This window comes from Vombatus ursinus, unplaced genomic scaffold (assembly GCF_900497805.2).
Source record: "Vombatus ursinus unplaced genomic scaffold, bare-nosed wombat genome assembly UNPS02015255.1, whole genome shotgun sequence".
Taxonomy (NCBI): Eukaryota; Metazoa; Chordata; class Mammalia; order Diprotodontia; family Vombatidae; genus Vombatus; species Vombatus ursinus.
The window spans coordinates 33,137,642-33,162,800 of record NW_020955033.1 but is presented as its reverse complement, the minus strand read 5'-3'; the positions used below and the strand labels follow the sequence as shown (position 1 = coordinate 33,162,800).

General features: G+C 37.9%; 1 protein-coding gene across 4 annotated transcripts in view; it reads left to right on the top strand.

Annotated features, from left to right (window-relative positions):
* LOC114031838 (lethal(3)malignant brain tumor-like protein 4) overlaps positions 1–25,159 on the top strand; it is a 504,773-nt gene that overhangs the window by 260,071 nt on the left and 219,543 nt on the right. For all 4 annotated transcript variants that reach the window (XM_027846992.1, XM_027846995.1, XM_027846994.1 and 1 more), the window contains one exon: positions 23,792–23,894. In XM_027846992.1, the coding sequence (XP_027702793.1) occupies positions 23,792–23,894 (103 nt within the window). The remainder of the gene's footprint in view (positions 1–23,791; positions 23,895–25,159) is intronic.

Sequence of the window (25,159 nt, the reverse complement as noted above, 5' to 3'; positions counted from 1 at the left end):
GATAAAAGCTTGGTTTCTTATCCTTAACTTCAATAGATGGGGAATATGGACTGAGAGACTTGAGCTCCCTTAATCTTGGTGCACTTGAAGCATTTGAAGGTCATCCAAATGCCTTACTCACCTGGGCTATGAAACACAATTTTGAATTTTGTTTTGTCACCCTTCCAGGAACCTTCAGGAATTAATTATACCTCACATTCCTACTTCAGTAATCACTGATGCAAATTCATGATTGGTGTCTTAAAGCCTTTTTAGTCTCTGAGTCCCCTTGCCTAGATGATGGTGATTGGCTGGTAGATATGGAAGTAATCAATGTAGAGAATCATGAAATCACAGACTTAAAGCTAAAATAGACCTTGGGAATCATCAAGTCTAACCCCCTTGTATTACACGAGACAATTGAGGCACCATAGATTAGGCGATTTGTCCAGGGCCCCACATGTTGTCCGTGGCAGAGCTGGGAGTCAAACAACCATCATCTGCCTCCAGACTTGGTATTCTTTCCATTGTACCATACTGGGTCAGAGGTCCTAGAGCGAAGCATTTGCCCCGTCTAGATAGAGTAAGAATTGAAGGTTTCTAAAATAATGTCCATTGCCAACCAAAGAAGTTTTTATAAGCAAAACTGACAGACTGAACAAAGACAGTTTCATAATTAGTTTCCATGTCTGAATAATATTGCCATTGTGGTGACTGTTTTGTTTATGTTTGAATTAATTATGATGCTTACTGAGTAAATGAAATGAAACATTAATGTACAGTGACCACAAGGTCTTTTTTCTAGAGCACACAAAAGAGGAACAGACTGTGGAATTTTCCTAACTTTTGCCCATAAGCAAATAGACATGTTGGTAGATAAGTAAATGAATGAATGAATGAATAAGTAGAAAGATAAATAGGGGAATAAATAAATTAATGAATGAATAAATGAATAAACAGCACAGTTGGAATCTAAAGATTGTGTAATTGATAGTATAGCCAACTTATAAATACAGCAATTGGATTTGCAAGGCTGAATATACTACATATACTATGAAAATAATGACATTCACTAAAATGCTTTCCAAGTTCTAAAGTCGATCATTCAACAATATTGCACCTGTGATGTCCTAGGTGTTGTGTGAAAAGATAGGGGCACAGACAAAAAATACAATAGGTCCTGATCTCAAGGTGCTTACATTCTATATAATGTAGAGTTGAGACTACACAAAGAAATAAATGAGTCTTTTTGATGAAAACTACAGGGATATAGAATTAGGGAGTCTTCAATCCAACAGAGATGGGCAATCTCATTTAAGTTACAAAATAATGGATTTGGATGATGGATTTCAAGTTTAAATCTTGACCTCTAACTATGATAGAGTACTTCTGTCATTCAGACCAAAGAGGATTGCTAATTTAACTATGCAAATGAGGATTCTCAGTTGTACTCTATTTCAAAGGAAATTTCATAAGAATTCTTTTGCAATCTGCAGGTTTAAGAGTCCCTAAGCACTCATTGACTTAATAGACAATTACACTGTATTGTGTTTTTTAAAAAAAAGAAAGAAAGAAAAAGAAGAGGAAAAAGTCAGCTATTTTAAAAGTCCCTAATTACAGATTTGCATGATAGACTTATCAAGAAAATAATACATTTCAAAATGTACTTACAGTCTTCTCTTAATGTTATCACATGCTTTAAATATTTCTAGTTAAAGAAATCCTACATACACTGTCCTGTGGATCCTTTCTGAGTTGTAAGAGCAAAAGCTAGTTACTTTTCTCTAAAATCTGGCCTTTATATTTCAAATTTCAGCACAGAGGAGTTTTGAAGATCAGTCACTCATTATGGCCAGAAATTTTCTTTAGTCCTTGGCTTTTTTTTTATAAATAGTCAACCAAATGGTCTTTGGCCATTTTAGTTTATAATACACTACACAGTCTCTAAGCAAGGCAAGCCATACTTTTGTATGACTTTTTTTTAATTTAATATTTTATTTTTTCCCAATTACAAGTAAACACAATTTTTAATGTTCATTTAAAAATTTTTTTGAGTTTCAAATTCTTTCCCTTCCTCCCTCTCTTCCCCCATTGAGAAGGCAAGCAATTTGATATAGGTTATACATGTGCAATCATGCAAAATGTATTTCCATCGTACATACATTGTATGAATTTAAAATAAAATTAGCATTTAAAACTAATAAAATTATAATCAATGATATAAACTAATCAACTAATTACTTCAAAATTTTTAATACCCTTTCCAATATGACTCTTGTCCCTGTCTATCCCTTAGTCTCTCTAAAATGCTTCTAACTTATTCCTGCTCTTCTTTAATTAAACTTGGACATTCATTTTTGTGTCTCCAACATCAACTTTCACTGGATTTAGATGTAGATTTTTATCAAAGCCAATTTGTTGTTGCTTAGGCATTTTCAGTGGTGTCTGACTCTTTGTAATTCCATACGGGGTTTTCTTGGCAAAGATACTGGAGTGGTTTGCCACTTCCTTCTCCAGCTTATTGTCTGAGACTTGATTTGAACTCAGAAAGATGAGTCTTCCAGACTCCAGGCCTGGTACTCTATCCACTGCACCACCTAGCTGTCCATCAAAACCAATAAAGGAGCTGTGGGTGTTGCAGAATGTACTCAGAAGAAAAATATCAAGTCTTTTGGAGGAAAATGATGGGAATAGTGTTCCACTTCACAGTAGGACTCCTGCCCCCCAAGTGATAGCACTATATCAAATAGTAATCAAATCAAAGCCTGCTTGCTAATTCTTCAGATGCTATTGCTATCTGCTATTCATCAGAGTATTTCTTGGGGGGCGGGGGGGAGAGGAATCCTACTTTGAAATGCTTTTGTTCTAGGCTGTTTAAGGAACCTTAAAGATCATCTTCTCCTACTTCCTCATTTTGCAGATGAGGAAATTGAGGCTCAAAGGTTTCCAAAGGAGTAATTGGTAGAGTCAGAATTAGAATCCAAGTTTATCAGTTCAAATCCAGTGCTTGTTGGTTTAACTTGTAGGCAGTTATTACATATGTCACTCTGAGTACAGAAAGGGCGTTAGATTTTGATGGTGATAATGAAATTTGGTAGACTTTACTATTCAGTAGTGAAGTAGACAGCCAGGTGGTATAGTGGATAGAGTGCCAGGCCTAGAGTCAAATCTCACTTCAGATGCTTACTAACTGTATGACCCTGGGCAAGTTACTTAACCCCCTTTGCCTCAGTTTCCTTATTTGTAAAATGAGCTGGAGAAGGAAATAGCAAACCACTTCAGTATCAACTTGCTATAGAAAAGACCATACCAATCAATATAAAATCATAGATTTCTGTTAAATTTTAGAATTGGAAGGGACCTTGAGGATTATCTACATTCCTCTCTGTCCCTTTTAATTTTTTTTACTTCTAAGGAAAGGAAAGCATAGAAAAGTTAACCAGTCCGCCCAAGGACACAAAACTAATTTGGAAGACTTATTACTTTTTCTACACCTGAAGAATATCACTTTGTATTCTGTAGTTGCAGAGTTTTACTTCTCGCTTAAAAAGAGAGACATAGTCAGAGTAGAGAAATACACATAGAGACAGAGACAGTTATAGAGATGAGGTTAAAAAGACATGTTTTCGTTTTTGTAGTTAGCTGTCCTTTCAGGTCTCAGATTGGAGATCAAATGGTGGCAAACAATAGGAATCTATCCTTCTTCTTGTCATTTTGAATGACAAGATTTTGAATCTTGTCATTTATATAGTACCTCCCCATTATTTAAAGCTTCACGTACACAATCTGAATGGATCTAAATTCATTCTGATTAGTAATGTTCACATTTATAAATGCGAAAAAAAATGCTTCAAGAGAGTTGTGATTTGAGTGAAATCCCACAGCAGATGTCAGGTACTCAAATTCAGGTGTTCTGATTTTAGGCTTCCCACAATCTGTCACAAATAATTTTTTAAAATGTTAATGCCATCTTTAATAGTATATATGTCCTAGTATAGGGGGCGGCAGCTGGGTGGCACAGTGGATAGAGCATTGGGCCTGGAATCAAGAAGACTCATTTTCATGAGTTCAAATCTTTCCTCAGACACTGACTAACTGTGACCCTAGGAGCAAGTCACTTAACCCTGTTTGCCCCAATTCTCATCTGTAAAATGAGCTGGGGAAGCAAATGGCTTCAGTATCTCTGCTAAGAAACCCCAGATGGAGTCATGAAGAGTCAGTTACAACTGCAATGACTCAACATATCTTTTTAAAAAAAAAGATGGATAGATATACCTTCAAATGACCCTTTAGGAATGAAGAGCAAATAAAAAAAATTAGACATTTTAAATAGAGCCATTTATGATTTTTTTTAAATTAGAGAGCTCTGGAAAAATTGCATTCTTTTCCATTTCACCTTGCATTCTTTTTTTTCTTTTTTTAAAAAAAAATTTATTTGTTTTTAGTTTTCAACATTCACTTCCATAAAATTTTCAGTTCCAATTTTTCTCCCCATCTTTCCTCTCCCCCCACCCCAAGACAGCATTAAATTGATATAGGCTCAACATATACATTCATATTAAACCTTTTTCACATTAGTCATGTTGTAAAGAAGAATTAGAACCAGTGGGAGAAACCAGGAGAAAGAAGAAACAAAAAAGAAAAAAGAGAGAGAGAGAGAGCAAAATAATATACTTTGATCTGCATTCAGATACCATAGTTTTTTTTTCTGGATGTCATTTTCCATCATGAGTCCTTTGGAGTTGTCTTGGATCCTTGCAGATGAATCTATCAAAGTTAGTCAACACACATTATGGCTGTTGCTGTGTACAATGTTCTCCTGGTTCTGCTCAGTTCACTCAGCATCAGACCATACAAGTCCCAGGTTTTTTTTGAAGTCTACCTGCTCATCATTTCTTATAGCACAATAGTATTCCATTACATTCATATCCCACAACTTGTTCAGCCATTCCCCAACTGATGGGCTCCCCCATAATTTCCAATTCTTTGCCACCACAAAAAGAGCTGCTATAAATATTTTTGTACATGTGTGTCCTTTTCCTTTTCCTTGCATTAGTTACAAGGTCTTACATTTGATAGATTGTAAGCTTCCTGTTTCATTTTGTCTTTGTATCACCATTACCTTGCATAATAAATGACACATGGTAGGTACTTAATAAATGCTTGGTTTTTTTAAAAATTTTTTTAAATTAATACATTTATTTATTTTTAGTTTTCAACATTTATTTCCACAAGATTTTGAGTTCCAAATTTTCACCCCATCTCACCCCTCCCCCCACCCCAAGATGGCATGCATTCTGAATACTCTTTCCCCTAGTCTGCTTTCCCTGCTTTCTCTACCCCCCTTCCCCTTCTATTTTTCTGTAGGGCAGGATAGATTTCTGTACCCCATTTCCTGTATTTCTTATTTCCTAGTTGCATGTAAAACATTTTTTTTTTAAACATGTGTTTTTAAAACTTTGGGTTCCAAATTTTCTCCCTTCCTCCCTCCCCACCCACCCTCATTGAAAAGGCAGGCAGCTCAATATAGGCTATACATGTGCAGTTATGCAAAACACTTCCATAGTAGACATGCTGTGAAAAACTAACTCTATTTCCTTTAATCCTGTTGTGCCCCCCATTTATTCTATTCTTTCTTTTGACCCTGTCCCTCCTCAGAAGTATTTGCTTCTGGTTACCCCCTTTCCCAATCTGCCCTCCTCTCTATCATCCCCTACTCTCTTGTCCCCTTCCCCCCACTATTTTCCTGTAGGGTAAGACAGACTTCCATACCCAATTGAGTGTGTATGTTATACCCCGCTTAAGTCAAATTCTATGAGAATAAGATTTGCTCATTCCCTCTCACCTTCTCCCGTTTCCCCTCCACTGTAAGAGCCTTTTCTTTTCTGTTTTTTTGTGAGATAATTTACCCCGTTTTACCTTTCCTTTTCTCCTTCTCCTAGTATAATCCTCTCTCACCCCTTAATTTTATTCTCCAGATACGACCCCTTCATCTTCAACTCACCCTGTGCCCTCTATCCATCTATCTATCTATCCATCTATCTGTCTGTCTATATATACATATATATAATTTTTTCCCTCCAACTACCCTAATACTGACAAAGGTCTCATGAGTTCCAAATATCATCTTTCCATGCAGGAATGTAAACTGTTCAACCTTAATAAGTCTCTTATGATTTCTCTTTCCTGTTTACCTCTTCATGTTCCACTTGAGTCTTGTATTGGAAAGTCAGATTTTCTATTCAACTCTGGTCTTTTCATCAAGAATCCTTGAAAGTCCCCTATTTATTTCACTGAATGACCATTTTTTCCCCTGAAGAATTATACTCAGTTTTGCTAGGTAGCTGATTCTTGGTTGTAATCCTATCTCCTTTGCCCTCCGGAATATTATATCCCATGCCTTGTGGTCCCTTAATGTTGAAGCTGCCAAATCTTGTGTTATCTTGATTGTGTTTCCACAATACTTGAATTGTTTCTTTCTGGTTGCTTGTAATATTTTCTCCTTGACCTGGGAACTCTGGAATTTGGCTACAATATTCCTAGGAGTTTTCCTTTGGGGATCTTTTTCAGAAGGAGATCAGTAGATTCTTTCAATTTCTATTTTGCCCTCTGGTTCTAAAATATCAGGGCAGTTTTCCTTGATCATTTCTTGAAAGATGATGTCTAGGCTCTTTTTTTGATCATGGTTTTCAGATAGTCCAATAATTTTTAAATTCTCTCTCCTGGATCTATTTTCCAGGTCAGTTGTTTTTCCAGTGAGATATTTCACATTGTTTTCTAATTTTTCATTCTTTTGAATTTGTTTTACAGTGTCTTGATTTCTCATAAAGTCACTAGCTTCCAATTTCTCTGTTCTAATTTTTAAGGAAGTATTTTCTTCAGTAATCTTTTGGACTTCCTTTTCCATTTGGCCAATTTTGCTCTTTAGGGCATTCTTCTCCTCATTGGCTTTCTGGAGTCTTTTGCCATTTGGGTTAGGCTATTTTTTAAGGTGTTATTTTCTTCATTATTTTTTGGGGTCTCCTTTAGCAAGCTGTTGACTTGTTTTTCATGATTTTCTTGCATCACTCTCATGTCTCTTCCCAGTTTATCCTCTACTTTTCTTACTTGCTTCTCAAAATCCCTTTTGAGCTCTTCCAAGGCCTGGGACTGATTCCTATTTTTCTTGTAGGCTTTAGATGTAGGAGCTTTGACTTTGTTTTCTTCTTCTGGTTGTATGTTTTGATCTTCTTTGTCACCAAAGTAAGATAATATAGTCTAACTCTTTTTGTGCTGCTTGCTCATGATCCCAACCAGTTACTTGAGTTTTAAACTCTGTTAAGGTAAGAGTCTGCTTCTAATGTGGAGAATGTACTGTCTCAAGCTTCGGGGGTTTGTACAGTTGTTTTCAGAGATACTTCTAGGGACCTGAAAAGTGTCAGTTCTTCCAAGGTGCTATGATAAGGGGCAAGGTATTTCCTCTCCACCGCCACAACAAGCTACACCAGGCCACACTCCTTCTCGCCCCAGGACCGCCCCTCAGAACTGTGACCCAGATCCAAGCATGGGCAAAGCAACAGATTCCAGCCTCAGCATTGGCAAAGAGATCCTTGCAATCCCCCTCTGATCAGCCACTTGATTCCCCCTCAGTCTGTGGGCCAGAAGCTCAGGAAACAGCCGCTGCCCTTGGGGCAGCTGAGACCTAGCTTCTTCTCTCACCGCAGTCACAGACTTTTCCCACTGAGCTTCTAAGTTGTCTTTGGCGTTCATGGGTTGAGAAGTCTGGAAACCGCCACAGCTGCCCGCGATTCAGTCCTCTGAGGCCTGCTCCAGCTTCGCTGTGGCCTGTGTGCCTATGCCAAACTGCGCTCCTCTCTCAGCCCAGTGCGATATACCTTTCCAATCAGCCATCTAGGTTGTCTTGGGCTGGAAATTTGTTTTATTGTTTTTTTGTGGGTTCTGCTGCTTTAGAATTTGTTTAGAGCCATTTTTTATAGGTATTTAGAGGGATTTGAGGGAGAGATCAAGCAAGTCACTGCTTTCCCTCCTCCATCTTGGCTCTGCCCTCCATAAATGCTTGTTCATTTGCTAATTAGATAGCAGATTATAACAGCCAGAAGAGTGGCATCAATTTCTTCAACTAGAAAATGGTGATCAAAATTATTAGCACCTACCTCCCAGGATCAAATGAGATAATATTTGTAGAGATCTTATCACAGTATCTGGCATGTAGTAGGCATATAATAAATCCTTCCCTCCCCTTACCTTTTTTTTTTCCTACCCCCAATCCATAATAATTCAGAAGCTGAGCGCATAGTCTTTTGTCATAGGAACTTTATTTTGTCTGGTTGACTTCACAAACTACAATTATGGACACTTGTTATTTGCCTTTTGAATAGGCATTCTGGTAGCTAGGGACTGTTCTGTTGTATCTGTTACCAGAGAGTTTCCTCTGGGGCAACAGTCACTCTTTAAACTCCCTGAAGGAGTTATTTCTTGTATTCTCTCCCATTGTCTTGGTCCCTGAATCCAGATTAATTAAAAGGCTAAGGGATGAGTAAGCAGTACATATATCTTAGAGGGAAGGTAACTAGTTTCACCCATCACACATAACCACCTATTATAACTACCACTATGGAGAATTTACTTACTGTAAATGTACCATCTCTTGCCAGCTCATTTCTAGGCAATTAAAGAAAGGAGTGTTGTTAGGTGCAGAGGTGGGGTTAAAGCAAAGGCCATGGGGAAAAAAGTATAATTGGAATAAAAAAAAAGGAATTTCTCATGTAATTGAGTTCTGTAATGTATTGTCTGTTAGAAATGACTAGATGTCTACTTCACTACTAATGCGTTTTGGCTGTTTTTACATATCATGCTTCACTTATGGTTTGATTTGAAGAAAGATGTTTTGGGTTAGACACAATATGGTTGATCCCTTCTGTTGTCTTTTGATTTCTTTAAAGAAAAATATATTCTGTCTCTATTTCAATCATTTCTAGTTGGAAGTGGGACGTTCTTTCCACCCCCTTGCAGATTGAATTATTCCTTGTAACAAAGATAAGCAACTAAGCAAAAATTCCTGTTCTGAATACATCTGACAATGTATACAACACTCTGCCCAGGGAGTCTCCTACCAACCTTCATTATTCTGTAAGGAAGTCAGAATTCACCTTCCTTTTAGGGATCTTTTAATATTACAAATTTATAATCTTTTAATATTTATAAAATTCATAGCATAGTTCTTTATAAATGTTGAAAAAAATTACATTGTTATAGTGATTATGTTTTCTCTTAGTTCTACTTACTTTACTTTGCATCAATCAGTTAATACTTATTTGTATATATTTATAGATTAATATACTGTCTTCCTCAACAGAATATATGCTCCCTGAGGACAGCTACATTTTCATTTTTGTCTTTGTAAGCCCAGTGTCTAGCACAGTGCTTTGTATGTAGTATATCCTTAATAAAGTTTTCTTTATTGATTAATTGATTAAGATGATTAATTGACAAAAGTCTTGCCATGTTTCTTTGTGTTTCTCATTTGTCATTTCTTGCTACACAGTAATATTCCATTATATCCATATGCCAGTCTTTTTACTTTCATTCCCTGATCACTGAATACTCACTTTGTTTCCAGTTCTTTGCTACAGCAAAGAGTTTTGCTTTGAATATTTTGGTATGTATTGGGCATTTGTTTCTATGTTTGACATCTTTGGACCCCCACCATTTTTTCATGAAACAGTTCTCTGCTTTGGATTCATTTTCATGTAATTGGAAGGATGTTGTTATAGTTGCCCTGCACTCGGGCAGTGCTGTGATGCAGACTTGCTGTGTATTAACTGAATGTTGAAAATGTAGTGTTGTTCAAATTATATTGGAAGGTTTCTACGTATTTTGGTTATGAGAATGGGTGAAGAAGTCTCTATCAATAGGAAGCTAGTTTGGATTTCAGTCATCAGACCATGTTTGACATGTTGGTAAAAACACAAAAATATAACTTCCTTTAGGAGGGGGAAAAATGTAAGCTTATGAGGGGAAAGGATTAAACATGATCTGATCACAAAGCACTCCAAAGTTTACATTTCTTCCCAAAGTCCGTGAAAGAAACATGAAGGGACAGGAAGCTGTTGATTTCTGTGTTTCAATTAAGCAATTAATAATAACTTTTAAAGTGCCTACTATATACTATAGCCTGTGGTAGACAATAAGGTTACAAATACAAATGCAAAGTAGTTCTTGCCCTGAAAGAGCTTACATTCTAATGGGAGTAGGACACAACATGAGCGGATGTATGTGTAGATACATATACACAAATAAATACAAGGTAATCTGGGGGAAGGCACATAGGACACTAGCATCTAGGATCCCAGGAAAGACCTCATGTGGAAGTTGGTACTTGAGGAGAGTCAGAAAGACAGGGGTTGCAAGAGGTGAAACTGAGAGAGAATGAAGGCATGGAGGACAAAGTCATGGAGACAGGCAATGGTGGAGTGTCACTTGTGAAGAACAGCAAGAAGTCCAGCTTGATTGAATGTGTGGAGGGAAGTTATGCATAAATAAGGCTAAAAGGGTAGATGGGGCTAGGGTTTAAAGAGATTAAAATGCCAGAGGAGGTTTATATTTGATCTAGTACATGCTAGGGAGCCACGGCTGTTTATTGAGTAGGGGTAGGGGGATGGATGCCATGGACCCACCTTATTATGATCTGTGCTTTGGCAAAATCACATTGGCAGTTGTTTAGACGATAGAGTAGAATAGGAAAAGATGTGAGTTTAGCTTAATTTTGAACCACGCATTTTAAGAGACGGAAACCTAGAATAGGTGGGAAAAAAGAACAGGGAGAAACTGAGAACAGGTGGGATGGCTCAACCAGCCACATTTGGATATCCTGAAGCACTCAGAAGTGCAGACTAGAAGTCAAGGTGGCAGTGCCAGAGATTTGTGATCAATACATGCCCTTTTTAGTGTAAGCTAGACTGTATATCTGAATGAAAAATCAGATAATTTGTTTAGAGAATGGGTTTAGAAAACTAATAGCATCTGCTTTGAACATAGTACCTTTGTGTGGCTCCAAAAATAATTGCTTAATGGAATGTGCCTTGTGAATCTTGAGAATTAGTTATGTATGTTCACAGCATTTGAAAGAGCTTTGGAATTGGTGTCTGGGGACCTGAGTTCAGTTTTTGGGTTTACCTCTTATGATGACCTGTATGACTTTGGTCAAATCACTTGGGATTACAAATGGAAATGTAAGTCTTTGGCCTTATATACATAAAATGAAGGGGATCAACTAATTGCTATCTAAAGCCTCTTCCAGATGTGGTTCTATGATCCTATGATATCTTGATCATGTGATAGCTAAAGCTGATATAACGAGTCTTTGTTTTATTTTAGGACCTTTCTCCTAATAGAGTCATCTCATGGGGATGTTGTAGAAGAAGGGGGGGGGTCAGGTGACCTTTAACTCTTAAGAGTGTGTAATGCCATTTGTGAGCTTGAACCTATTTTTATTTTCTAAGCCATAGCCATTTGTTTTCTTTTACCAAATATTAGGAGAGATTGGTTCTTTTGTTTTTGAAAGTTGTAAGCTACTGGCAAGATAGATAGAGTGCCAGGCCTGGAGTCAGAAAGACTCCCCTTTCTGAGTTCAAATCTGGCCTTAGATACTTCCTAGCTGTGTGGCCCTGGGCAAGTCACTTTTCCCTGTTTGCCTCAGTTTCCTCATATGTAAAATGAACTGGAGAAGGAAATTGCAAAGCATTCCAGTGTCTTTGGCAAGAAAACCCCAAATGGGGTCACAAAGAGGCAGACCCAACTGAAATGACTGAATAACAACAACATGTTTTCTCTGCTCCTCAATTCTTATATAGATAAGACAACATAGTAAAAACCTTTTCGTCACACAAACCTAGTTTACCTTAGCTTGGAGGCAGCCTATATACCAGGAGTGGGGAACCTGCGGCCTGGAGGCCATATGTGGCTTTCCAGATCCTTAGGTGAGGCCTTTTGACTTGAGTCCAAGTTTTAGAGAACATATCCTTTTATTAAGGGAATTTTTTCTGTGAAGTTTGGATTCACCCCTGGCCTATACTCATATACAAATCTTTGTTAGAATGTTTCAGATATTTTAGGCATTCCAAATTCTATCTAATAGATACCTCCCGCTGCTATCCCATTCTTTCTTATTCAGAAGGCTCTTTTCCTCCTGAAATGTTTTATATTAACAGAGTTCGTCTTTCTGCTTTCCCATTATAACATTTGTGCCAAGTATGTTCAAAGAACTTTCAAAACAACTTTACCATTAATTCGCTCTTTGCCTTGTGTTTTCTTTTAATTCTTTACCTAATTTTGGTCAATCTTGTACAACCTTGGGTGATTTTTATCCAGTCTCTTTATTTGGTTCTACTACTGACTCCATTTTTGTGTTTTACCATTAACTAGCTGACCAACCATCTTTCTGTTTCATCCTCAGCTGTCACAAAGGTCATAGCTTGACAACTAATGGACCATGAACCTCTTCCTCCTTAAGACACTGCTAAGGCTATGTTTTTCTAGTTGACTACTTTTCTAATTTAGTGGCTTATCTGTAGCATTTCATAAATGGAGCATTTGTGTTGTTTAGGGAATCGATTTCTTGAATTCTTCTGATGATTTATCCATTTCATAAAGTTCTTTATTTTTTTCCCTTTGTCATGTGATTTCACAACACTTTGAACACTTGGAGTGAAACAACTACTGGTTTTTATTATGGAATTTTGTGAAACTCGTTAATCTAGTACAATAGAAATTTATTAAGCCCAATTTTTGGAGAAACTGAGAATGTTTATAATTAACTGATAAGCTTGGTTTGAAAGATGTTTATTTGCTTTTCTCCAAAGTTAAAGGCAACTATTTCATTACATTTTCTGAATAACCTACTATCTATCTAAATTTCTCAAAGTAAAAAAATTCCAAACCCAAAGGCAGAACACCCACAATGTGCCTGACTCATTGAAAACAAAAAATAGGTGGGTTTTAATTGTTTGAAATTTTTAAATTAGGTGAGTAAATCATTTCTGGGGACAAAAACGAATAGAGGGGCTGACGTTTTATAATTCTAAGTCTGTAGATGTCTCTGTAGTCTATGACCTTTAAGTACATTTAAATTTTTCTCACTCAAAGCTAGTGTAATTATTTGATAAAACGGCATTGCAAGCTTAATGTCACCTCTACTGATACTGCTACCCAACACTAATATTATTTTCTCTGCAGAAAAATTTGCTAATAGAATCAAGCCAAATTGAATACTTTGCTAGTGGTAGGAAATTAGCCTTGACATAATTACTGTCATCCTTCTTTCCCCTCTCCTATTTCTTGTCACTGGCCAGTTTTTATCTGGAACTTATAACAAAAGAGATCTTCTTGCATCAGATCCATTAAGGTATCTTCATTTGATTCAATCAATGTCAGTCTTCTCATTTTGCATTGGATCAGATGATTGCAGCAGCAAAACAAAAGAAGGAACTCTTCCATCCTCCAAGGGAGGCGGAGAACAGGCGGGAATAGATGAGACATGGCCTCAGCTGCTAACCCAGGCTGGAGATCATAATAAACTCCATTTACTTGTGTCAGGGTTGCCAACTCTGGTCAATTCTGAATGAGATGAGGAGGCGGTTTCCTCAGGCATTTTCTGGGGACAAAGAAATCACCTCTGTATTGAGTCTACACTGGCTTATAAGGATTTCCCATACTCATACATTATGTAGCTTCATATGACCTGGAGGACTGGTACATTTTGTGCTTCTCTCTGCCTTTCAGAGTAATATTGCTTACTTCCAGGAAGGGCACATCAAACAGCAGCATCATGTGCACTCATTGATTCAGTGTTCTCGGCCACTTGGAGAGGTAGTGAACACCATATGTCCTGCTTATCATTGCAGCTATGAATTAATGTTGACACTAATATTATACTTTTTTTCATTATTCAAAAAATTTGGAGTTTTCAAGGATATGGCTCCTTCTGTTCTTTATTCTTGACAAGGAAACTTTGATGGAAAATTCAATCATGCTTTAGTAAGCACTTCACAGATATATTCCTAGGATTTAGAATGACAAGGAGCATTTATTTGGCTGTCCCCCTTATTTTACTGTGGAGGAAACAGAGGCCCAAAGAGATTAATAGATGTAATTAAGATCATACAGCTAGCAAAGGGCAAAGCCATATGGCTTAGCATTAAAGTTAGCTTTATTTATGGAAGTTTTTCCTAGTGACCTACATAGGAAAGGTAAAAAAAAAAAAATCGTGGAAGAAAAACATTTTCAAGAAGAAATGTTTTCATGTGATTCTACAATGACATCTGGTTCCCCTACAGAGATCATTTTTTCAGCTGATACCTTACTACTTACAAAGCCCTAATCTGATGCTCACATATGGCATGGAGGGTTCTCTGGGTTCTGGAAGGCTATGTCAGCTTAACTTTGGGTTCAGCGGGTTCTGTCATTGTTGTTCAGTCATTTCAGTCACGTCCAACTCTTTGTGACCCCATCTGGAGTTTTCTTGGCAAAGGTACTGGAGTGGCTTGGCATTTCCTTCTCCAGCTCATTTTACAGATGAGGAAACTGAGGAAGCAGGGTCAAGTGACTTGTACAGGGTCAAGCAACTAGTGTCTGAGGCCAGATTTGAACTCAGGAAGATGATTCTTCCTGACTTCAGGACCAGCACTCTATCCTCTTCACCACCTAGCTGCCCTAGGTTCTACCATGACGGAAATGGAATTCAACATGTGCTTAGCAAGCACTAGTTTTAGGCACTGAGGAAGAAAAGACAAAAACCATACAATCCTTGCCTTTAAGGAGCATGGCATTATCAAAAGGATGCTGGCCTTGGAATCAGGAAGACCTGGGTTCCAATCCTGCCCCAGATCTTTACTACTGTGACAGTTTCCTCATCTGCAAAATGAGGGAGTTGCACTAGATGACCTCTGAGGTTTCTTCCTGCTCCAAATCTGTGATCCTGCTTGGGGGTTGAGGATGTGGGGGAGGGAGACTATGACATGTAAACTGATAAGTAAATACAAATAAATAAGCATAATTAGGAAAGGGAGGGCAGTTAGGTGGCACAGTGGATTGAGTGCTACGCCTGGGCAGGAAAAAATCATCTTCCCGAATTCAAATCTAGCCTCAGACACTCGCTATGTGACCCTGAGCAAGTCACTTAACCCTGCTTGCCTCAGTTTCCTCATCTGTAAAATGAGCTGGAGAAGGAAATGCCAAATGACTCCAGTATCTTTTCCAAGAAAACCCCACGTGGTGTCAGGGAGAGTTGAACATGACTAAAAAAATGACCAGACAACAAGAACATATTAGAGGAGAGACTAACAACTTGACTCAGGTGAGGGGACATCAAGATGGGCCTTCTGTAAGAGATGATATCTGAGCTGTGCTTTGAAGCAAATAGCAAACTAGGGATTCTAGGAGGCAAACCTGAGAAGGGAGTGCCTTGTAGATATGGAGGAAGGGTGTAAGAATACATAAGGATGAAGATGAAATATTTTATATGGGAAAGAGCAATTAGGTAGGACCAGTTAGGGAACATGATGGGGAGAGACAGGCTGAATCCATATTGTAAGGGACTTCAAATGCCAAGCAGAGGAATTTGTGTTTTATCTAGAGCAGTAGTTTTTACCTTCTTTGTGTTGCAGCTTCTTCTGGCAGTCTGGTGAAGCCGATGGAACCCTTCCCAGAAGAACATTTTTACATGCATAAATTAAAATCTATAAGGTTACAGAAGAAACCAATTATGTTGAAATATAGTTTTGAACATTTTATTTAAAGGAAAAGTTCAGAGAACTCAAGTTAAGAACCCCAGATCTAGAGGAAATGGGGAGCCTCTCAAGTTTCTTAAGAAGAATGACATATTCAGACTTGCCCTTTAGAAATATAAATTTGTAGGAGAGCAAGGAATAGTTTACCTGTCAGATCTATGGAGAAGGGAGGAATTTATGACCAAACAAGAGATAGAGTACATCATGAAATGCAAAATGGATAATTTTGATTACATTAAATTAAAAAGATTTTCCACAAACAAAACCAGTGCAACCAAGGTTAGAAGAAAAGCAGGAAGCTTGGAAACAATTTTTATAGCCAGTATTTCTGATAAAGGCCTCATTTCTCAAATTTGTAGAATTGAATGAAATTTATAAGAATACAAGTCATTCCCCAATTGATAAATGGTAGAGGATAAGAACAGGCAGTTTTCAGATGAAGAAATTAAAGCTATCAGTAGTCATGGGGAAAAATCTTACAGAAATGCTTATTTTAAAAAGCTATCTGTGTATGTAATTGGAAAAAAATAAAACACTATTAAGTACAAGAAAAAGAAATATAAATTTGTCAGCTATAGTGAGGAAAGACTGTAGAGGGGACATACTAGAGGAAGGGAAAATAGTGAGGAAGCTACTGTAGTAATTTAGAAGAGTGGTGATGAGAGCTTGAATTAGAGTGATGGCTTTGTGCTAGAGAGAAAGGAGAAATATATGAGAGATTCTATGGAGGTGGAATTGATAGAATTTGGCAGTTAATTGGATCTGTGGCTTGGGGAAGAGGGTAGAATGGAGGATTATTGATTGTGACTGTGAAGATAGTGGTTAAGTGAATATAAAGAGAAAACTTAGGGAAAGGAGTGGGTTTGATTGCTTTGAATGGAATCTGAGAAACAGACTGTCTCTGTTTTTGAAGGACTACCCTAGCTAGGCAGGCAAAACCTCATTACCAGTAGTCTGACCACTTGGAGATAAATTCTTGGGCTGTGCAGTACCATCAAAGAAAGAAAAATACAAAGTGGTGCTCAGTCCTCCAGAGTCCTCTTCCACTTCTGTAGTAATGGTGGTAGATTAGTGGAAAAGGGGGCAGGGTATTTCAAAAATCACATAATTTTTAGATCATTTATAAAGATTTACTTATTCAGTCGTTTCTGACTCTGTGTACCCATTTGGGGTTTTCTTGGGAAAGATACTGAAATGTTTGCTGTTTCCTTCTCCAGTACATTTTACACATGAGGAAACTGAGGCAAACAGGATTAAGTTACTTGACCAGAGTCACACAGTAAGTGTCCAAGGATGGATTTGAACTCAGGTCTTTCTCACTCCAGGCCCAGCGCTCTATCCACTGTACCACATAGCTGCCCTCCTTGTCCTGTGACTAATGGGTACATATAATCTTGAGGGAGATAACTTGTATCAATCTTGACCTCATTATAAATAAAAGTATAAGAAAGAGAAATGTTACAGAAATGTTACAAGACAACCTCATTTCATGACAACCTCAATTCTTACTTTAAGGCCGAAGAGAAGTATTTATGGAGAAGTAGCTAGAGCGCCAGGCCTGGGCTTAGGAAGACTCATCTTCCTAAGTTCAAATCCAGTCTCAGAAATTTACTAGCTGTGTGACCCTTGGCAAGTCACTTAACCCTGTTTGCCTCAGTTTCCTCATTTGTAAAATGAGCTGATGAAGAACATGGAAAAACTATTCCATTATCTTTGCTAAGAATACCTTAAGTGGGTTTACAAAGAGTGATATGACACAAAAAAGATTCAACAACAAGACTGTGTGCCAGGCACTGTGCTGGGGGGCACAGAAAAGACAAAAAACAAAAAAAACCCGCCACAGTCCCTATCTTTTAAGTATCTCATATTGCAATGGGAGAGATGACATGTAAATAAGTAGGCACATACAAGAGTGTAGATGAAAAGTAATCTCAGCATCCTAGCATCTAGGGGCAAGGACAGGACTGAGAGAGCCCCCTTGCAAAAGCTGAGTATTGCAGGAATACGTGGAAACTGAGAGGCAGAGGTGACGAGGTAAAGCTTGTGGGACAGCCAGCTCAAAGGTACAAAGACAGATGATGGAATGTCATGCGGGAGGAATTGCAAGTATGTTATTTTAGTTGGATTCTCCAGTGCACAAAGTAAAGTAATAAAAGCTCTTCACGTTACCAAAGAGAGCACTTTATTTTTGATCATGGACATAATTGAAGCCACTGTAGTTTTACTGAGTAGTTATTGACATGGTCAGATCTTTGCTTTAGGAAAATCACTTTGACAGTTGAATGGAGGATGGATTGGAGAGAGAGCAGGAGAGACTTAAGGCAGGGAAAAAATGTTAGAAGGCTATTTTAATAGTCCAAGCAAGAGGTGATAAGGGCCTGAGGTGATGCAGGGTGTTCCTATGCAAGTGGAGAGAAGAGGACATATATGAGAGATGTTGTGAAGGTAGAAATGACAAGATTTGGGAACAGATTGGATTTGTGAGGGTGAGGAATCAGGTATGACATTGAGGTTGTGAGCTTAGATGACTGGGAGGATGGTAGTTCCCTTGGCAGAAATAAGGAACTTGGGAAGAGAGGAATGTTTTGGGGGAAAGATAATGAGTTCTGTTTAGGGCATGTTGAGTTTAAGATGCCCAAAAGACAGATTGTAGTTTAAGGAAAAGATAGGCTAGGTCTGTAGATATGGAAATGATCAGCAGACATGATTTTTGAAAACCTGAGTTTACCTAATGAGATGGTGTAGAAGGATAAATGAAGAGGGCCCAGACAGAGCCTTGAGCAACTTGGTTAGAGAGAGAGAGAGAGAGAGAGAGAGAGTGTGTGTGTGTGTGTGTGTGTGTGTGTGTGTGTGTGAGAGAGAGAGAGAGAGACATGGATGGAGATCCAGTAAAAGGAAACTGAGAAGTGGTTGGACAGAAGAGAACCAGGAGAGAGCAGTGTCACAAAAACATAAAGAGGAGAAACTATCGAACAGGAAGTGATCAACAGGTTCAGATGCTGCAGAAAGGTCAAGGAGGATCAGAGTTGAGAAAAGACCCTTAGATTTGGCCGTTGAGGTCATTGATGAGGGAACGTTGCATGAGCTCAGGAGCGAGATTGCAGAAGGTTTAGAAGAGAGTTGAGAGGAGAGGAAGAGGAAGCACAGTGTAGACTACTCCCTCAAGGAATTTAGCCATCAAGGGGAGGAAAAGATGCAGGATGATGGCTAGCCAGGTTGCTGGGATCAAGTGAGAGTATTTTAAAGGTCAGGGAGACATACATGTGTTTATAGGAAGCAAGGAACCAATAGATAAGGAAAGACTGAAGATATTAGAAAAAGTGGGAATGATCCCGGGGCAGTCTGCTGGCAAGATGGGAAAGGGTGAGATCAAGAATGCATGTAAATTGGTTGGCCTTTGGCAAAGAGAAGGGCTGCCTTAAAAGAACCTAAAAATTGTCTCATCCAGAAAATGCTTGAATTCCTTGCCAGTTGGAGAGGGATGGCAGCCAAAGGCAGCACCAGTTTAGAATATAAACTTGTTTGTGAAATCATACAGAGAGAAACAGGAGATGATGAGGAATATCCTTTCAGAAAACAGCAAGTATGGAAGGAAATAAAAGGAAAGGAAATGAAAGAAAAAAACAATTTTTTTCTTTTTACCAGGCTCATTATTTATTTGTGTTTGGCATTTCCTTTTTTAAAAAAAAATTTGAGTTCCAAATTCTCTTCTTCCTTCCAGCTTCTCCCCCACACATTGACAAGGCAAACAATATATCAATTGTACTTGTAAAATCTTGTAAAACATTTCCATATTATCCATTTGCAAAACAAATATACAAAAAATAAGCAAGAAGTTATAACCTTAATCTGCACTCAGAGTTCATCAGTTCTTTCTCTAGAGGTGGATAGCATTTTCTCATCATAAGTCCTTTGAAATTGTCTTGGATCATTGTATTGATCAGAGTAGCTAAGTCTTTCACAGTTGATCATCTTTACAATGTTACTGTTATTGTGTACGATGTTCTCCTGGTTCTGCTCACTTCACTTTGCACTGGTTCATATGAGTCATCTTCCCAGGTTATTCTGAAATCATACCGTTCATCATTTCTTACAGCACAGTAGTATTCCATCACAATTATACACCACAACTTGTTCAGCTGTCCCTCAATTGATGGGCATCATCCTGATTTCCGATTCTTTGCCACCACAAAAAGAGCTGCTATAAATATCTTTTGTACGTATAAGTCCTAGGAAAAACATGTTTAAAGAAAGCTTGGCAGCAGAACCAAACTCTCTCCTCCTTTCCAGTTGCACAACTGTCACCTGATATGGGCCTCGCCTTCTCTTGTGTAGACTATTGCAATAGGCTGTTAATGAATCTCTCTGAATCTTATCCCTAATCCATCCTCCCCACTGCTGCCAAATGGATATTCCTATAGCACACATCTAATAACATCACTCTCTGATTAAGAAGTTTCATTTTTCCCAGTTGCCTCTAGGTTAGAATACAAACTTATCTTTTTGGCCATTAAAGACTTTACTAGTCTGGCTCTGGCCTGTATTTCAGGATGGCGCATTACTTTCCTTCCACCCTCTCTATTCCAAACCAATTGGACTGACTTGCTGTTCCCTATATGTGAGATTCCCTCTCCTTCCTTTGGGACATTGCACCCGCTGCCTCTCATTCCTGGAGGGTACTGTCTCCTTATCTTGTCTATGCCCCTGCTTCTAGAAATTATTTCATATTTGGTAGGAGATAGCAGAATAAATGTATAGTGCCTTGCACTAAGTACTTTACAAGTACTATCTCATTTGATCCTCACAACAATCTTGCTATTAATATCCCTGTTTTGCAGTTGAAGAAACTGAGGCAAACAGATTAAGTAATGTGCCCAAGGTTGCACAGCTAGAAAGTATTTGCAGTGAGATTTGAACTCAGGTCTTCCTGATTTCAGGCCCAATGTTGGATCTCCTGTGCCACCTAGCCATCTCTATTTTACACTCAGTAGACCCTAGGTAGCTAGGTGGCTCAGTGGATAGAGCGCTGGGTCTAGAGTCATGAAGAACTGAGTTCAAATCTTACCTTAGACACTCACTATCTGTGTGATTCAGGGCAACTCACTTAACTTATGCTTGCCTTAATCCACCGGAGAAGGAAAGGATAAATCACTGCCATATCTTTGCAAAGAAAACCTCATACAGTGTCATGAAGAGTCAGTTATGACTGAGCAACAACATCCCCTACTTAGTTTTTTTTCTTTTTTCATTTATAGAATTTATTTTATTTTTAATTTATAGAATAAAACAAGCATTTGCATAATGTACTATAATAAAAAAGATGATTGCACATGAAACTACAAATCTGTTACATACAACTTGCAATACCTTTTAAATATATAATAATCATGTAAATTTTTTCTTCCCTTCTCCCCCATAGATTGCTACCATTAGACACAGACAAGTATATATTTGTAAAATTATTCTATACTTATATTTATCAGGTCTTTCTCTTGATACAGATAGCATTTTTCTTCATTTGTCCATTATAGTTAGGCCAATATAATAAAAATGACAATGGAACCTAAATTAATTTATGTATTCAATGCCATCCCAATTAAATTACCTACTTTATTAACAGATTGGTTCTTGCTGAGATTAGTCCATGAAAGGGATAAAGTAAATATGTTTTTTTCTCCAATTCAGTTTACTTGCTTTTTTGTTCATTTATTTATTTTAAGATGATCACCCTCTTTTGTCTACGATGGACATGCAATGACTTCACAATGACCTGATAATGCTATTGATTGGCATAAGAGCTTGACCTCCTCCATATCTGACCTGGGCAAGTTCTCCCCTCCTTAGGAAACTTAGTGACCTTCTACTTCTGGGGCTCGCCGTATTGATGCTGGACTTAGTGAGAACACTCTGTCATCTTATCCCACTGTAGCTCAGAACTCTTTTTTCTGTTTTATTTATTTGGTTTTAGTTTTCAATATTCACTTCTATAAGATTTTGAGTTCTAAATTTTGTACCCCTCTCTCCACTTGCCCTTCCCCTTGACAGTGTGCAATCTGATGTAGGGTGTACATGTACAGTCATGTTAAACATATTTCCACATTAGTCAAGTTGTAAAGAAGAATTAGAACCAAAGAGAAAACCACAAGAAAAAAGAAACCAAAATAAAAGAGATAGAGAGAGAAAATAGTATGTTTCGATTTGTATTCAGACTCCATAGTTCTTTCTCTGGATGTGGATAGCATTTTTCATTATGAATCTTTTGGAATTGTCTTAGATCTTTGTATCGCTGAGAAGAATTAAGTCTATCAAAGTTGGTGATGACACAATATTGCTGTTACTGTGTACATTGCTCTTCTGGTTCTGTTCACTTCACTCAGCATCAGTTCATGTTAGTCTTTCCAGCTTTTTTTGAAGTCCACCTGTTTGTCATTTCTTATGGAACAATAGTATTCCATTATAGTCATATACCACAAGTTGTTCAGCAATTCCCCAATTGATGGGCATCCCCTTAATTTCCAATTCTTGGCCACCACAAACAGAGCTGCCATAAATATTTTTGTACATGTGAGTCCTTTTCCCATTTTTATGATCTCTTTGAGATGCAGACCTAGAAGTGGTCCTGTTTGATCAAAGGGACCCTGTTTTATAGCCCTTTGGGCATAGTTCCAAATTGCTTTCCAAAATGGTTAGATTAGTTCTCAACTCCACCAAAAATGCATTAGTGTTCCCAGTTTTCCCACATCTTCTACAGCATTTATCATTTTCCTATTTTGTTATCTTAGCCAAGCTGATAGCTGTGATGTGGTACCTCAGTGTTGTTTTAATTTGCATTTCTCTAATCAATAGTGATTAAGAGTATTTTTTTCATATGACTGTGTAGCTCAGAACTCTTGAGCTCAAGATTCACCAGCCTCAGCCTCTCAGGTAGCAGAGATGACATGCATGAGCCGACAGTGTAGGCCTATTGTGTTAAATATTTCAGTCCAATTCAATACATCTTAGTAGTACCTACTGTATGAAAAGTATTGTGCTTGATTAACTATGCAAAGGCAAGAACAGAATGTTCCCTGACCTTTAGAATGGCTTCATTCTGCTGTGACATGGGTGCTCTGACATGTACTCAGATAAATTACAAGGTGGCAAAGGATATGAACAAAGAAATAACAAAAATAAAATTTTCTCAGAATATTCAAGGACCGAAAGAATACTGTCAACTAGAGGAATCCGAGAAGGCTATCTGGAGGAGGTAATGCCTGACCTAAACTTTGAAGGAAGATAAGGATTCTGAAAGCTGTATAGGAGGAGGAGGAGGTAGTTCATTTAAGGCATGGAGAATGGCCTGCTCAAATGTAGTCTAGGTTGGCTGGATGTAGGATGAATGAAACTGAGTAATTTGGTGTAAAATGCTGGAAAGGTAGATTCAAGCCGAATTGTAGAGTCCTTAAATGCCAGGATGACAAGTTTGTGTTTTATCCTGTAGGCTGGGAGTTAGCTAAATCTAGCCCTCTACCTGTGTCTGGTTTTTGCGTTTTTAAATACAATAAAACTTTTTTTTTCAAAATGTAGAAATCATTCTTAGTTTGTGAGCTGTACCAAAACAGACAGAGGCTGGATTTTGTCTTTTGGGCCAGTGGCAATGGTGAGCCACTGAAGCTTTTTGAGTAGGAAAATGACTGTGGCCTTATCTGTGACTTATGAAGATTATTTAGGCAGCTTTATGAAGGATGAATTTATGTATTTCATTAATGCCTATTATTCATATATGATGTGTCCTCCAACTCAGTTCGTGGGGGTCTTGTCTTTTAGACTGGATAACTCTTAAGGGCAGAAATCACTGCAATCATTCTGTACTGTATATGTAAATCAGTCCTTAATAAGAGCTTTCTAATGGTGATAATGGTGATACACATTTCATAGAAGATAAAATCTTAACTGTTGATATCGTTTTCCTATTCTAGTCTTTCCTATTTTCTTCACTCAGAGTTTATTTTTTAAAATATGTATTTTTTTTTTTTTACTTTTCAAAGGAGAAAAAGATGAGAAAACTGCTCCAGGCCAGGCTGTTTGTCCCACTCCAGGTTGCCGAGGAGTAGGTCATATCAGAGGTCCAAGCTACATGGGACATCACAGGTACCTTTTTTTAAAAAAAAAAATAGTTTTGACTAAGTTCAATTGTAGGTTCAGTCATCTGTACAGATTAACACCAACTCTTGGCTTAAGATAAATTTAGAAAGGTCTAAAGCTAGTCAGATATCAGGCATATTTGATCTCCCTGTTCTTCGTCAAACTTGGTGCTCCTCATACCACCTTATACAGATGGTCTTCCTTCCGTTTCTCTCTCCTTCCCATAACCTTCTAGAATTCTCTGCCCTTCCTCAGATTTTCCCACTCCCCAGGCCTTTATCCTTTACCTCTCTGCCCTTTCACCGTTTCCTGCAAGGCCTCATACTGACTGGACTATGTTCACAGTCCATTGCTCTGCCTTCAGATCCTCCTGCTTCCTTCCAGGAGAATCCACAAAGCTTTATTGCCCTCTGCACCTCTTATTTCTGTTTCTATTTGTCTCTCTCTTAGCTATATTTCTCTCTGTCTCTCAGGTATATGGATGGTAGTAGGAGAATTGCTGGGAATGAATCAATCATAAAAATATTTCCTCTCAGTTTTCCAGAAGAATAAAACACAAAAATGAACATGCAAATAAATGAACCAATTCTGATCCCCCTCTTTCTTCCTACTCCTGGGAATTCTATGAATTGGGAAAGGAAATGTCAGGTTATTCACACAGGTGATTCAGACATACTATTTTAAATAAGCTCCAGGCTCGTAGATAAGAAGTTGATTAACTTACATAGAAGTTGATACAAATGCCTAACCAGGAGAAAGACTGCTGAAATAAATCATCAGATCCACATCCTAAGGGAAATTATCATTGTGTAATTGGTTATGAATCTGGCCACGTTGTTTATGATGGAAAACGTATGATTTAAAGGGAAGATATCTGGAGTCCACCTTTACAGGCATTAGCTAAGCCTTGCAATGCTCAAGCTGCCATATAAATAAATAATTTATTTTATGCAGTGGACCTCTACTAATGTCTAATTCTGATGGTTCATGGGGGCATGAAGGTGACTTTGGAGTCTTGAAGATTGTGGAGTGTGTTCTCTGGTAGGTTTTATCAATCCAAAAGGCTTTGAGTACAGCCTAGATGACTATGGGATCCCATAATATTTACTGTCCTAGTTTGGGGAGGTTCATCTTCAGAAGGTTGGCCACCAGGTGATGAATTTATTTGACTAAGGCAACTAATTGTAGAGAGATTGCAATTTGTGTAGGTGAAGGGAGGATATGTGCTTAGAAGATTGTGAATTTTTTTTTTAATATTGAAGTGAAATTAA